This window comes from Platalea leucorodia (genome assembly GCF_965183815.1).
Source record: "Platalea leucorodia genome assembly, chromosome: 6".
In the NCBI taxonomy this organism is placed as follows: Eukaryota; Metazoa; Chordata; class Aves; order Pelecaniformes; family Threskiornithidae; genus Platalea; species Platalea leucorodia.
In genome coordinates, this window is record NC_138828.1 from 57,342,791 (window position 1) to 57,356,155 (window position 13,365).

The following is a 13,365-nucleotide window of genomic DNA, read 5'->3' on the forward strand; positions in this document are numbered from 1 at the left end:
AAAGAATCCTTCTGTCTTTCACTATGACAATTAGTAGTCTTTTATTATTAGTCTATTTAAAAAGCCACAAGTGAGGAAAGGATGCGGGTTGTCTTTAGTCTTTCTATTCTAATCAGATGACCGGAGCATCAATTTTTCTTTAAATAAAGGAATCCTCACCTTCCTGGGTGATCATGTTCAGCTATGTCCTTAAATTTCAATGGTTGCCTCTTTCTGCTCTTCAGTGGCATTTTTTGTTGTTGTTGTTGCTCCTGATAGGAACAGGCTTAACCTCTCCTTCAGATAGGTGTAATACAGCAATCTCTTCCAAATCCAAATAAGGAATTTTTTTCTTAAATCCTTTCACAATACATGCTAATCTCGCCTATCCTTCTTCTGGTGTTAGAAATTAGAATAATCCTTTTTAATCTGATGATATATGTTAGTTAAATGTACACTGTCACTATTTTGTCTTAATCTGTATTTTTCAAGTTATCATTTATGATGTGTCTGTCTGTTCTATAGATCCATCTTAATTTGTGGTACTTGGGAAGAACTAATACATCAAGGTCCTCTTTGAGCTTTTCTGTTGCCCCCCAGGTCACTGTCAGAATGCCTGAGCAGTGGAGCCTGTGTGAAGGAGCGGTACCTTTGCCTTGATCGCTGTCTTTTAAGGAAGATCTGTTCACCCAGCTTCTGAAGGCGCACAGTTAGTGTGCCATGTCTTGCTTCTGGGTTTTGTTGTTTGTTTGTTTGTTTTTTAATTTATGGTGGTCTTGTTTACCTCTCTGCAATTTCATAAGCTTTACTGTGATAATATGACTAATTTTAGTGAACAAACCTTCATGGCTGTGCATAAGTACATAAGTGTTCCATATAGGACAAAAATGGAAGCTTTCTCTTGGGTGGCTCAACAATTTGTTGGTTTAGGTTCCTTCATCTTCCCACGTATTTGTTTACTTAGTGACTTTGTACTGAGAATTATTTATTCTAGCAGTGCATTTACCAACTGTGTTTTCTTATTTGCTAATAATCCAGAATTCCTGTTTTTTAAACTTACTCTCTTTTTTTCTCACCTGCTTACTAGAAATATTTTTGGAGCTTAATTTAGTGCCCAACATAGTCGGACCTCTGTTTCTTCCCAAGCGTATTGTAGCTTTTCAAACAGGACGAGTAAATGAGACTTCATCCAACATCTTACACTGAAAGTTAGTATTTCCTCTCCTGTGCTCAAAGGCCTGAAACCAAAACCTTGCCAAACAAACCTAAATTACATCCATTCTCTTTCCTTTCTACAAATTATAAAAGTGCAAATTCCTCACCTTTTTTCTTTTTTCCTTTTAGAAATGAATATAGTCACTTAAAATACTTTAGTTCTGCTATATGTGAACATCTATAGCATTGAAAGGATAGCTCTGTTTTCTGTTAAACATGAATGACATTTTACGAGTGTTTATGTACTAAAGCTACGATACTGGGGTTCCTGTAGGCCCACGTGGAGCTCCACTGGGAGCATCCTCTGCTACATCTGATGGTCTGGTTGTTGTTACTGATTTTTTTTTTTTTCCGCTCCTTAAGACAGGAGACAATTGAATCTTAATTAAAAAAACTTGTTCAATGGAAAGAATATCCATAAATATTCTATGTTTGCAAATGGAAAAACCTTTACTCTCTTTCAGGGTTAAAAAATTTACATAAAAGATTTGCTCTAAATTAATAGCTGCTATTCATCTGATGTATTACTATAGTAAATCATACTCAGATCATGTACTATCTGATAAGTAAGTTCCTTAAGTGTCTTACTTTTCCACTGCCTTGAATTTAATATAATCATTACATGTCCCTAATAGGTAAGGAAGGCATCTTGATCTGACCAGGAGTGAATTCGTTTTCCTTCAATACAGGTGCCAGTCTTTCTGTGAGCCATAAAATGTTGAAGATTTCAGCCTAGAGTACCTAGTACAACTACATTTATTGTAAGAACTGATAGATTGGGCTATTTTCTATTTAAACCAAATTACATAGTTTTGGCAGCAGCATTTATTCTTTCTGGTTATGTTCAGATTATCAAGTGGAAATGCATTCAAGTTATTAAGTAAAAAGAAGGGGCAAAGACATCTATATTTTGCAGAAGAATTGAAGTGCTGTTGCTTTACACTGAAGGAAGTCTTTCATTTAGAATTTAAAGAGGAAAACTACTACTATTTTAAAATTTGAGTTTATATATTTCCACTAGAAAAATCTTGTGTGATGCTTTAGAGATTATTATTTCTGTCTTTTGAGATAGAAGAGATGAGAAGGGAGAAGTTTAAAAGTTATTGTCCCAACATATCTGTGCGCAAACAGACATGATATCTAACTTTTGCTGATAATATTCTGTTAAGAAAATAGATATATTAGTTTTAACTCCCTGTATCCTCTAGCTAAGAGTAACCTTCTGAAGTCCCACAGATACCATCTCTGTGTGAGAAAATAATTTATCTTCAGCAACTTGATTTAGCTACCCTTGTTGCTGAACAAAGATTTAACTTAAGAAAATGAAGTTCTTATTTCTTCTGTGACTAATTTTAATATTAATCTATGAATCTTGCTCTCTAGTTGTACATCCTTCTTTGGCACTGTGGTTTTGTTACAAGAAAGAGATCACACTCTGAAATTTTATACAGGAGGATTATATATTATATGGGATTTAAAAATATATTGTTCCTCAGCTGACATAAATCTTGTAATTCAAATATATTTCACTGTAACACTATATTATATATAGTGTTTCAGAGTTTTAGTAGTATGGTTTGTATAACAGAGCATAGAGGATGTATGCCTAAACTAGTAGAGACTTGAGTATGTCAGTCCGTGCGAATGGACTTGTGAATTTACCCACTCAGATTTTTTTTACTCGGTTGAGTATTAATTTCTGCTTTCTGTTTTGCGGCGTAGATAAACGTTCTGTGATTGTTTCAAAAACTCTGTCCATTTTGCAAGAGAAGAACTAAAATAGATTAGTGTGGATGAATGCTATGTAAACCAAGACTAGACCCTGTATTTAAATCTAGATGTCCAAAGAATTTTCATTGGCGTTTTAAACTGAGCTTGTCCTGTGTACTGTGAACTCAGTAAGCCTGCTTTTTTTAAATACTAGAACCTATGGAGAAAGAGTCACAATGAGAAAAGGGTAATGATAGCTTCCACAGGTCAGTAACATTTTAAACATACCTTCCTTGTATAAAATTTTAAGTAGTAAACTAACATTAGGTCAGGCTTGGTAAGGGAAGCAAGATAAACTGGTGCCGTATGCACTTTTGGGATTGGAATGAAGCTTATTTTGAACAATAAACTATAGATTCTTTCCCTGGCCATGTGACTTTTATGCTTTGGGCATGATTTTAAAAGTTGGCCATTCAAACATGAGGAAATTCTTCTACAGATGTGTACTTTCATGCAGCACTAGAGAAAATTCTAACAGAAACAGTGACAATGGCTGTGAAAATAGCTGTCAACCAAATAGCCAAAATATTTGTTTAAGAAATGTATGTTGAACTACTTTCATTCTTCAGCAATTCTGGAGATGTATGTGTGTGCTTGGTATCTGGTTATCACTTACTGTCTGTGTTCTGGCTTTTCTATAGGCAAACCTACATTAACGGTTGGCAACTCTGTTCCTTGTATTTCTGTTAAGCACCTAAAAAGCTTTCGGTAAAGGTTTTCAGCTCTCAATTCCTCAGAGATCCAATTTCATAGCAGTGTTGCCATTGTTGGTCTGACTTACTGGTAGCTGTTCCACTGAACCTTTGTCTTTTAAATGTTGGGTGTTGTTTGGGTTTTTTTTGGTTTTTTTTTTTTTTAATGTCCTTTGCATAGAAATAGCAACATCATGCTTGTCAGCATTCACTTTGATCATTTTATAAGGGAAAAGATCTGGCCACTTCTGTTGTTACGGGATTGTGTAGTGACGTCTTCTCTCAGTGTCCCTACTTGCATGGGAACGGGTATGATTCAGAGTACGTACTACTCTGGGATTTGCTTTGAAATGCAAGTTGTTATTTGAAGAAAATCTGCCGGTGGAAGAAATTCATAGGTTTGGAAGATCTTGTGTGTTAACGTCAGTACTTGGAACAAGCAGGAGGTTAGCGACAGGAAGCCCGGATCCTTATCCTGACAGAGGATTGTGGAAGCTGCGGGATAAGACAATACCTTGATCTTCTCAGGAATGCCTAATGAGTTCAGGAAAGCATTGTATTCTTGCATGCAACTTCAAGATAAGAACAGTTATTACCTAATACATAAATGGTAAAAATTTCGGGGCTTTTTTATTAAACAGGATAATACTGCGTTCAGTCAGTGAACCTAACAGTTGTAGTTTATGTTCAGCTTCTGATTTGATATATTTTGCCAGTATTTTATTTCTACTTGTATTTCACTTCTACTAATACTAAATAATTAAAGCCAAGCTCTTAAAAAAACCAAAACAAAACCCCCCCAAAACACCAGAAGTCCCCAACCTTCCAAAGAAAAAGTGCCACAACTTGCTCAGAAAACCCAGCCCCCCCATATAGAGCAAATACAGCTTAAGTGACTAAAAGGAAACGGAAAGTTCACCAAAAGCTGACAGTTGTTACTTTTCTTTGATTTCTCAGGAAACAGAAAGCTAGACTTTCAGAAAAGCACGGGGACAACTGAAACTATTTGCATGTTTACATTAAAAAACAAAACCAAAAAACAATAAAGCCAAACTATAGAAAGATTAAATGGCTTAGGTTTAAAGTATTTTTATGCAAAATAATAGCTACAACAAGTTTACGCTGATATAGTTTATTGCAAAACTGTACATTGCTTTGTCCCTGCTTATAATGGTCCTTAGGTTTTTTTGCTGTGAAATTACATTAATCGAACTGGACCAAGGAAATCATTAATGCTAAGTAGCTTGGGAATTAACTGGTAAAGTATAATTTTAAATTATATGAAGGATAGCCTCTTATCTTAAATATCTTTTAACATTTTGAAACTTTCTGACATGCAAAGTTAATTCCTTTAAATGTGTCAGGTTCTTACAGGTGGTTAGTCCAAACTGCTAAAAGATGAGATGACTCCATAATATGACAAATAAACTGTTTTCTCCCTATGCATACATTATTCGAGGTTATATTGTCTGTTCAGTTTCTGTATTTAAAGAAAAAAAATATATATATGTGACTATGTTAAGTTATAGTTCTAAAGCGAAAAAGCTTGTCATTTAAAGAAGTGCAGCATAGAAAGAAACTGGGTTTGTCTTCCCTACCCCTACAGTCTTTTGTGTGAAATGATGACAATGTCCTGCTAATTGAGTAACAAGTATAGCGTGGCTGTCCAGTACCCGGTACCTCTCATGAGTTTAATACAGGTGTGTTACAGGCTAGACTGCAGGTTCAGCTAAAGCTGCCTGGTGGAAAAGGACCTGGGGGTGTTGGTTGACAGCCGCCTGAACGTGAGCCAGCAGTGTGCTCAGGTGGCCAAGAAGGCCAATGGCATCCTGGCTTCTATCAGGAATAGTGTGGCCAGCAGGACCAGGGAGGTGATAGTGCCCCTGTACTGGGCACTGGTGAGGCCGCCCCTCGAGTACTGGGTTCAGTTTTGGGCCCCTCACTGCAAGAAGGACATCGAGGTGCTGGAGCGTGTCCAGAGGAGGGCAACGAAGTTGGTGAAGGGTCTGGAGCACAAGTCTTATGAGGAGCGGCTGAGGGAACTGGGGTTGTTTAGTCTGGAGAAGAGGAGGCTGAGGAGAGACCTTATGGCTCTCTACAACTACCTGAAAGGAGGTTGTAGCGAGGTGGGGGTCGGTCTCTTCTCCCTAGTAACAAGCAATAGGAGGAGAGGAAACAGCCTCAAGCTGCGCCAGGGGAAGTTTAGGTTGGATATTGGGAAAGACTTCTTTACCAAAAGGGTAGTCAGGCACTGGAACAGGCTGCCCAGGGAAGTGGTTGAGTCTCCATCCCTGGAGGTATTTAAAAGACCGGTGGACGTGGTGCTTGAGGACATGGTTTAGTGGTGGACTTGGCAGTGCTAGGTTAATGGTTGGACATGGTGATCTTAAAGGTCTTTTCCATCCTAAACAATTCTATGCTTCTGTGATTCAATTTCTAACTCTACTGTTCTGTTCTGCTTTCAGTTATGTACCTCTGATCTTCACTTTTTTGGGGGAAGAACAGATTGTTTGCATTGGGATAAGACAAATTCTTACAAATTAAGCTTCTATTCTGAGATTCACGAAGGAAAAATATCCTGTATTTTTTTTTTTCCCCCTAAATACTTGGGTGCTATTGTAGTTGCTCTATTTCCTTAGCAGATTCACTCCTGCTTGAAACAGTGATGTCAGGTTTAAGTTATCAAGTTGGAGAAAATAGTACTGATGCTTATTTGATGCAAACTGCTGTGTCCAATATGGGCTCAAGGATGCATAGTTAAAACCCTTGAGCTCAAGGATTATTAACATTTCTTGAAGAGCTGCAAACTGGGGTGGAGACCACTTTGTGTAACCTGGACCGCTCGCCTTTTCAAAAGGCAGAACCTGCACCCTTTCTATACTACTGGGTCTTTGCTGTTGAAACTGGTTTGGCAGAGCCTCCAGTACCGGTGTCCCAGCAGGAGGGACAGTTTTGCTTTTGGTTTTTTGTGTTGTTTTGTCCTCCCAACGTGGTCACGTTGCTGAGGAGCTGGGAGAAGGGGAGGGTTCTGCGTGCCCGCCGGCGATGTGCCAGGCCGTAGCGGTGCCACCGCAGGGCACGTCGCATTTCAGTGCCAGGTTTGCAGCGCAGGCTCCCCCGTGCTGGCACAGGCAGGCCTCCAGCTGCCGCCTCCGCCGGGGCGGCCGTACCACTCGGCTCTTCGGCGGCACAGTCACGGCTGAGAGTTTTGGGAAACACGTTACCGCCGTGCCGACAGGGCTGCCCTGACCTCAGGCTTCTGCCAGGGTTGGAGGAGGCGGCGGAGCCCCGCGCAGCCCCCCGCCCCGCGCGGCAGGGCGGCCGGTGCCGCACCGGCAGGCGAGTCCGGGCTCAGGCGCTGTCGCCGTCAGCCGAGCACCTCGCCCGGCCCGGCCCGGCCCGCGGCCTGCGGAGGAGGAGGGGGACGGGGACGGGGACCGCCGGCTGGGGGCGCTGCGGGCAAAGGCCGCCGGGCCTGGCAGCCCGGGGCGGGGGGCGCGGCGTCCCCGCTCCAGCTCGTCGTTCCCCTGGCGGCCGCGGGGCCCCGCTCCCTGCCGGCTCCGAGAGCCCCGGGCCCTGCCCTGCCAGCTCACGCGTTGGGTGTAGAGGGGGTCCTGTGTCCTCGCTGCGACAGCAGGTGGGACTGGGGTGGGCTTGCTCCAGCAGGGCGGGATAGCTTTAAAAACATTGTGGTGCAAAACTGAAGGTTTGTAATGCATGCTTGCTCCTGAAGAGACCCATCAAATAATGCACATTGATGGTAGGCTGTAGGGCATCTAGACTCTCTTCTAAAATTTTACTTCCCAGTCTGTTGCCTGTTTCACAGTTGTCTTTTACTATCGTTATTGCTAATTCTAGAAGTTCTCTAGACATGTGAACTCAAGGGACTTGCAAGTAGTTTTCTCTCACATGGATCTTTCTTTCATTGATTGTGTTGTATTTTTTCAGCATTTCTCATGGTTAGGATGTTCCTGCATCAGCAGGTTCACCTGCTTCAACAGAATTCCTGTGTAGCCGCTCTTCCCATGCACCCCCGCCCAACAGCTTTGCTGTTTGTGTCCTGAAAGGTCTAGCCCAAAGGGACAGTGCTCTGAGAAGTGCTGTTACCCTCTGATCGCTCACTGGGACTCTCTGGTACTTCTGCATCTTTCATGATCTGTTCGTGTTCCCTTCTGATGCAAGGGCCTGCTGATGTGGATTCCTGTTAGTGAGGGATGTGGAGCTCGGACGTTATCTTCTTGCTGTTTCTGTCACTAGCTGTGGAATTGCGACAGGGGAAGCCTGAATGACCTCAGCAAGCACTTCAGTGCAAAACCGGAGTCGTGCTTTGGGTGTAACAGAAGTGGAATACACGTGGAAAGACATCAAAGGACTTACTGTAATACAAACAATAATTCTATATAAGCTCAAGTCTCCCATTCCTTTTTTTTTTTTTTTTTATTTACAGGTTCCAGACTAAGAAAGTGTTAAAATTTATCAAATAAGGCTTTTTGTAGCCTGTTTTGGTTTTTTTTTTTGTTTAAAGAGGAATTTGATTATAACAATTATAAGGCTTCTCATGTTTTTCCCCAACAGATTATCTGTAAAGATTTCTCAGATCGTATAAACCTCACAGTTATACATTGTACTGTTTAAGGAAGATGGTAAGAGCAAGTGTGAGGGAGGAGTGTATGTGAAATGACATAGGCAGAAACATAAGCTTTCTATCTTAGCTTCGTTATTTATAAAATGCTGCTTTCATAGAATGTCCTGCAGTTAACCACCATCCATCCATGTACATATATATCTATAAATAAATAAATATATATATATATATAAAAACATAGATATATATACCCAACTATATTCTGTAGAAAACTCCTTGGTGTCCTTTTCTTAAGAGTCAAACAAAAGCCATCGTGAAGGAAAAATCAATCAAAAACTTTTGGTTACATTTGTGTTCTATAAGCTTTATTGGTTTATAAAGTTTAATTTTGAAATATGATCATGTATATGGTGGGTGGTTTTTATTCCTTGTTTGTATTTTATTTGTAAGCCCTCTTACTTGAAAGGCTGTTATGTTTTCTCGATAAAAAAGTATAGTTTCAACCACTAATTTTTTTATTCACGGCCAATTCATGTATGCTGCATGTTGTGTAGAAAGTCACACCTTATGCATTTAACTGAAGTGATGCACTAGCTACTTGCACTTCATCTGTTGTCTCCACCTTGTGTCCACATACGTAATAAAACCTCCATAGTGTGGTTAAGAGCACTTTGGTATCTAGTTTGAACCTTTCAGAGGGTGTTTTAAGTTAGGTACAACTCAAAATATCCGATTACTCCCGTCTTTGCAAACTGCAGTTTGGCAGGCGGATGATTGGAAGCATTCTCAGTCTCACAGGAGTGTCTGGATTTCTCTTTTGTTCCCAAATGCTAGAAACCACAAAATAGGTTTGTGGCAAGATTTCAAAGGCAGAAAAAAGAAATTCTGTAGAAAATAATGCTATTATGAATAAATGATTGCTTGAGTTTGTAATGACTTGTGATTTCTTATAATCACAAATTATCTTTGTGATATCTTATTGTTTGTTATGAAAACACATAAAAGGCTTTTCTGAAAATACATTCTGTATAACTTTTTTGTATCAGTGGGAAAAATACTGTGAATGAAATGATTATAGGTACAATTTTTTGCTTTATCTTCCAAATCTTTCACTGTAGGAAATAATAATCTAGCAATGTGTCTTTTGTGATAAGGTCAGAATTTTGTATTCATTTACAGGGAAAAATTTGTATAGAATTTTGTATTCGTTTACAAGGGAAATATAGACTAACTTGAGTATTTGGGGATTTTAATGCAGATTTAAATACAGAAGATATCACATGTTTTCAGTCTGTATAGAACTTGAAAAATGTCTTAGGTGGCAACTTTTAATGAACTCGTACCACATTTTTCAAGTTGTGGCATTCTTAACTAGATTTGGTACTTAGGAAGCGTGACGGTAGAGTTGGTCAGTAAAGGACTGACAGCTTAATCCAGGTGAGCAGCCCCTTGTGAGCACTGAACTGCTGGACCTCAGAGACCTGAAACAGGTTACCCTACCTTTCATAGATTTCTTCCTTTTTTTTTTTTTTTTTTCTTTTTCTTGGAAGAGTTAGACACAGTAGTGAATTTCAGATTAAGTACCTTCTTTTAAGGAATGTACAGTAGTGTGGTATACTTCACGCTTAGGCTGGATAACTGTGTTGAATGCATTCAGAAATGTCTTGAATGCTGAGCTGCTTTCATAAAAATAAAAGAAGAATGCATGCTGCCGCTCAGACATTCAGAGTGAGTATTAGTGGATTTTCTCAGAGTGATGTGTATAGTTTTTGGTGGCAAATGAGGTGGGAATATTACCTAGTAGTGTGTCTGTGGATCTCCATTCCAAGTCTAGTAAATAAAATACTTTCAATCATACAATGATACATATTCCCAAATGTAGAAAGCATTAAGGAACACTCTTCTATGCTGATGTCTCTCTTTTTTCCCCTGAGCTTTCCGCTCCAAATGCAAGGCATCTCTCATAATGGCTTCTTCAAGCTAAATACAGAACAACATTTAAACTTCCTCCAAAGAAAAACAAAAAACTCAGCTAAACCAGGCACGTATGGAGAAGTAGCCCTAGGGATAAAGTGGACATTTGGACAAAATGAGACAGGTTATTTCTGTACTTGGCATTTTCTGGAAGGTGGTTTGAGTATTTTAAGTGGTAAATACAGCATCAGAGTCTCTGCAAAACAGAACTTAATATTTAATAAATGGTAGTATCTTTGTAGCTAGTAGTTAAAACCATATGAGAATGCAAATGGTTTAAACCGTGGTGCTGTTAGACACTTTGTTTATAAAGCTGGTGCATAGACTTTCTGAATGATAAGTGTTATCTTTCAAATGCAGATGAAGACTCTCTCTGCACTTCAGGAAAATTAAGAGCTATTGAACTCTGTCAGATAGAAATTTGAAAATACACTGTGCATTTTATTAGTGCTTAAATTTGTGGCAGTGCTAAATACGGTGTCTTCTACAAGCGCAGAGTTTAGCGTGTATTTGGTTAATATATAGGCTTGTTGTTGTTTAGTTTTCTTATCAGTCCGTACAGTTAGGCGTCTTTAAAATCTACCTTGGAGCAGCTGGCAGCTGACGTGCTGGTGTTGGCACCACCCAGGTTCAACATGACATCACTAGGAGAGGTCTACCTCAGTGCTCAAGGAAGTTGATGTGGGAGCCACGCTCCGTAACTAAACTGCTGAATTTAGTAAATGCTGAGAACACAGAGGGCATGTAAAAATGGAGTTCCTGAAAAAAATTGTTCCCACTGTCGTTTCTGGAGATGTAGTTCTGGATGTCGGGACTACGGCCCGTGAAAGCTCCCCAAGGCTACTGAAGATGAGACGTGTCAGACTGTTTTCGTTAGGACAGACAATAGATGAAGACGAGGAGACACATGTTTTACATCCTGATTACAGTATGTATGCATGTCATCAACCTGGTAAAAACTGATTACTAAGCTTTTTCTTCAGATCATGATTATTTTGCTAAATTGATGAATGTGATTATAAAAGGCCTTTTTATCAGAGTTGCTATGATAATGGTGTCTTTAATTTTAGAACTATTTTATCATTGGCACACTATCATGTTAGTGATCTATTTGAAAGCAGTTTTACAGGATTTCTAATGCGTGCCTGTGTGACTTTTTTTCCCTTTTTGGGATAAGTATCCCTATTTAGGTTTTTAAATGGTAATGTAGCTATGATTAGGCACTAAGAGTTGTCTAGACAGACGTGCTGCACAGAGCTCTGACGGCAGTGCAGGGTTCCAGTTTTGTGCTGTCTTTTCTCTCCCTGTTTTTCAAATTGCTAAGTTTTCGAAGTTTTTCCTTTTAAGAGTTTTCTCACTTAAAATATGTTCATGCTTTCCTTTTCTAGTGTTTTGAAAACGGCAGATTTTTAAAATAAACATAATATGTAAACTAGTCAAGTAAAAATATGAACATTGTATAGAGAATTTTTAACTTAAGAACATGGATAAGCTTGCTTGTATGAAGATTTTTTTTTTTCTTTACTACCTTTTAGCGTCTAAATATTACAGTGTATTGTGCTAATAAAACGAAGTAGAATGAGTTAATGTTCTTTTTTCAGACAGTTCAGCTGGGTGGCAATGGAAAATCCAGTTTTACTTTTTTTTTTTTTTTCCCCTTTTTTTCTTTTTGCCTTCAGCTAAAATAGTAAGGTCTTGAGCCTTTATGGTCTTGGATCCTGATGGCTATCAGATGCACAATTTTTACCCTTTGCTATGTGGTTGCTATTTTCAGGAATTAGTGTGGCCTTGACATTTTTTTCCCTTATGTGTCTAACTGCAAAGATAGGAGGTGGTGACATCCATCTTATTGGGTGGTGAACTTACAGCCTTAACTATGGAATTAAGTTTGTGGTGGTGGTGGGAGAAAGGAGTTCCCTTGGAAAGACTTTTCTTAGCCTTTCTGATTGTAAGATAAACCACTTTTTTTTAATGTGTCAGGTTGAGTAACGTTGGCAGCTGGGGAAAGCAGGGACAGTTCTGTTTTGTTAAACAATTGTTCCTGTGTATAACAAATTAGAGCAAGTTAATGTTGTAATGGTATGGACTATTGGAGACTTCTTACAGAACAAGGTCTGTTAAGACTTACCGAGTGTTATATGCTTGAAAACTCTGATCAGAAGCTCACGGTGATGCTCTTTTAGTCAGGTTCGTGTCCTCACTTTAACTCTGAATGCTGTAGAGCCTTGAAGTTTATAGTTGGATATCACTGTGATGTGCACAGCTTAAATATCTCCATAGGTGCATATCATTAATTCTGCTTTTATGATGAATTATGGTTTCTTTATAGGTCTCACTTTTAAATAATATTAAATAATGTTATAAACGTTATAATTTCAGAACAAATAGAATTGTTTTTGTGCCAGGTTAAAAGAAAATGCCATAGGCTGAAGTTTGTAGTCAGAACAGATGCCTTCATCTAACCTTCAATGTTTTGTCAATAGCTCAAGCAAATGAGGACAATAAACGTAGAATACATGAGTCCTACTGTTGAAGATTAAATCTCCTTTCTTGCTCATTAAATATTTGCCAAATGGTGATTATTAGAAGTGATTTTTGTGGAAATCGGTAGTGCCTGACTAATATAATTTAATAGTGTGATGTCATCATTTGCGAAATGCAGACTTATAGTCTGTTCTGGGATCATGCTTTTACAATAGCAGATAGTAGCTGAATCCTCTTTAAATTATCTGCTTATTTCTATTTTTGTATCTTGGTAATGGAATGAACTGCTCTGCTGGAACAGAGCAAAAGAACTACTGTGTTTACCAGCTGGGTATTCTGCAGAAGGCAGGTGTCGACAAAACAGGTAATAAAACAATAGAATGATTTAAAAAAAAATTGTAAACATTTACTTGCTTAATGTCAGCAGATGTGGTGTTAATGCACCACTGAATTTAATATAATGAAGCTGTTCAGGAACTCGATAGGTTTTTAAAAGCTAAGGTGGTTTGTCCTGTAAATATGTTTGAATTTGAAAGTGGGTGGGTTATTTTCTTTTTTCTTTTTCCTTTCTGTTCCTTATTGTTGCTGTTTAGGCAACGTTTTTGTACTAATGAGAATTTAGGTGAAATACAGAATATGACAGCTATTTTAAAGTATAAAAGTATT

The 13,365-nt window shown here is 38.8% G+C and overlaps 1 protein-coding gene across 7 annotated transcripts in view; it reads left to right on the forward strand.

Annotated features, from left to right (window-relative positions):
• FRYL (FRY like transcription coactivator) overlaps positions 1 to 13,365 on the forward strand; it is a 182,920-nt gene that overhangs the window by 24,547 nt on the left and 145,008 nt on the right. For 2 of the 7 annotated variants that reach the window (XR_014228520.1, XM_082315340.1), the window contains exon 1: positions 10,677 to 11,167. The exons of 2 other annotated variants lie outside the window; for them this stretch is intronic. Coding sequence is in view for 4 of the 5 variants with exons in the window: in XM_082315340.1 (XP_082171466.1) it covers positions 10,966 to 11,167 (202 nt within the window). In the remaining variant the exon portion in view is untranslated. Of the gene's footprint in view, positions 1 to 10,676; positions 11,168 to 13,365 lie in introns of those variants that run through there. 3 more of the 7 variants (XM_082315335.1, XM_082315336.1, XM_082315337.1) reach the window with 3 other exon arrangements.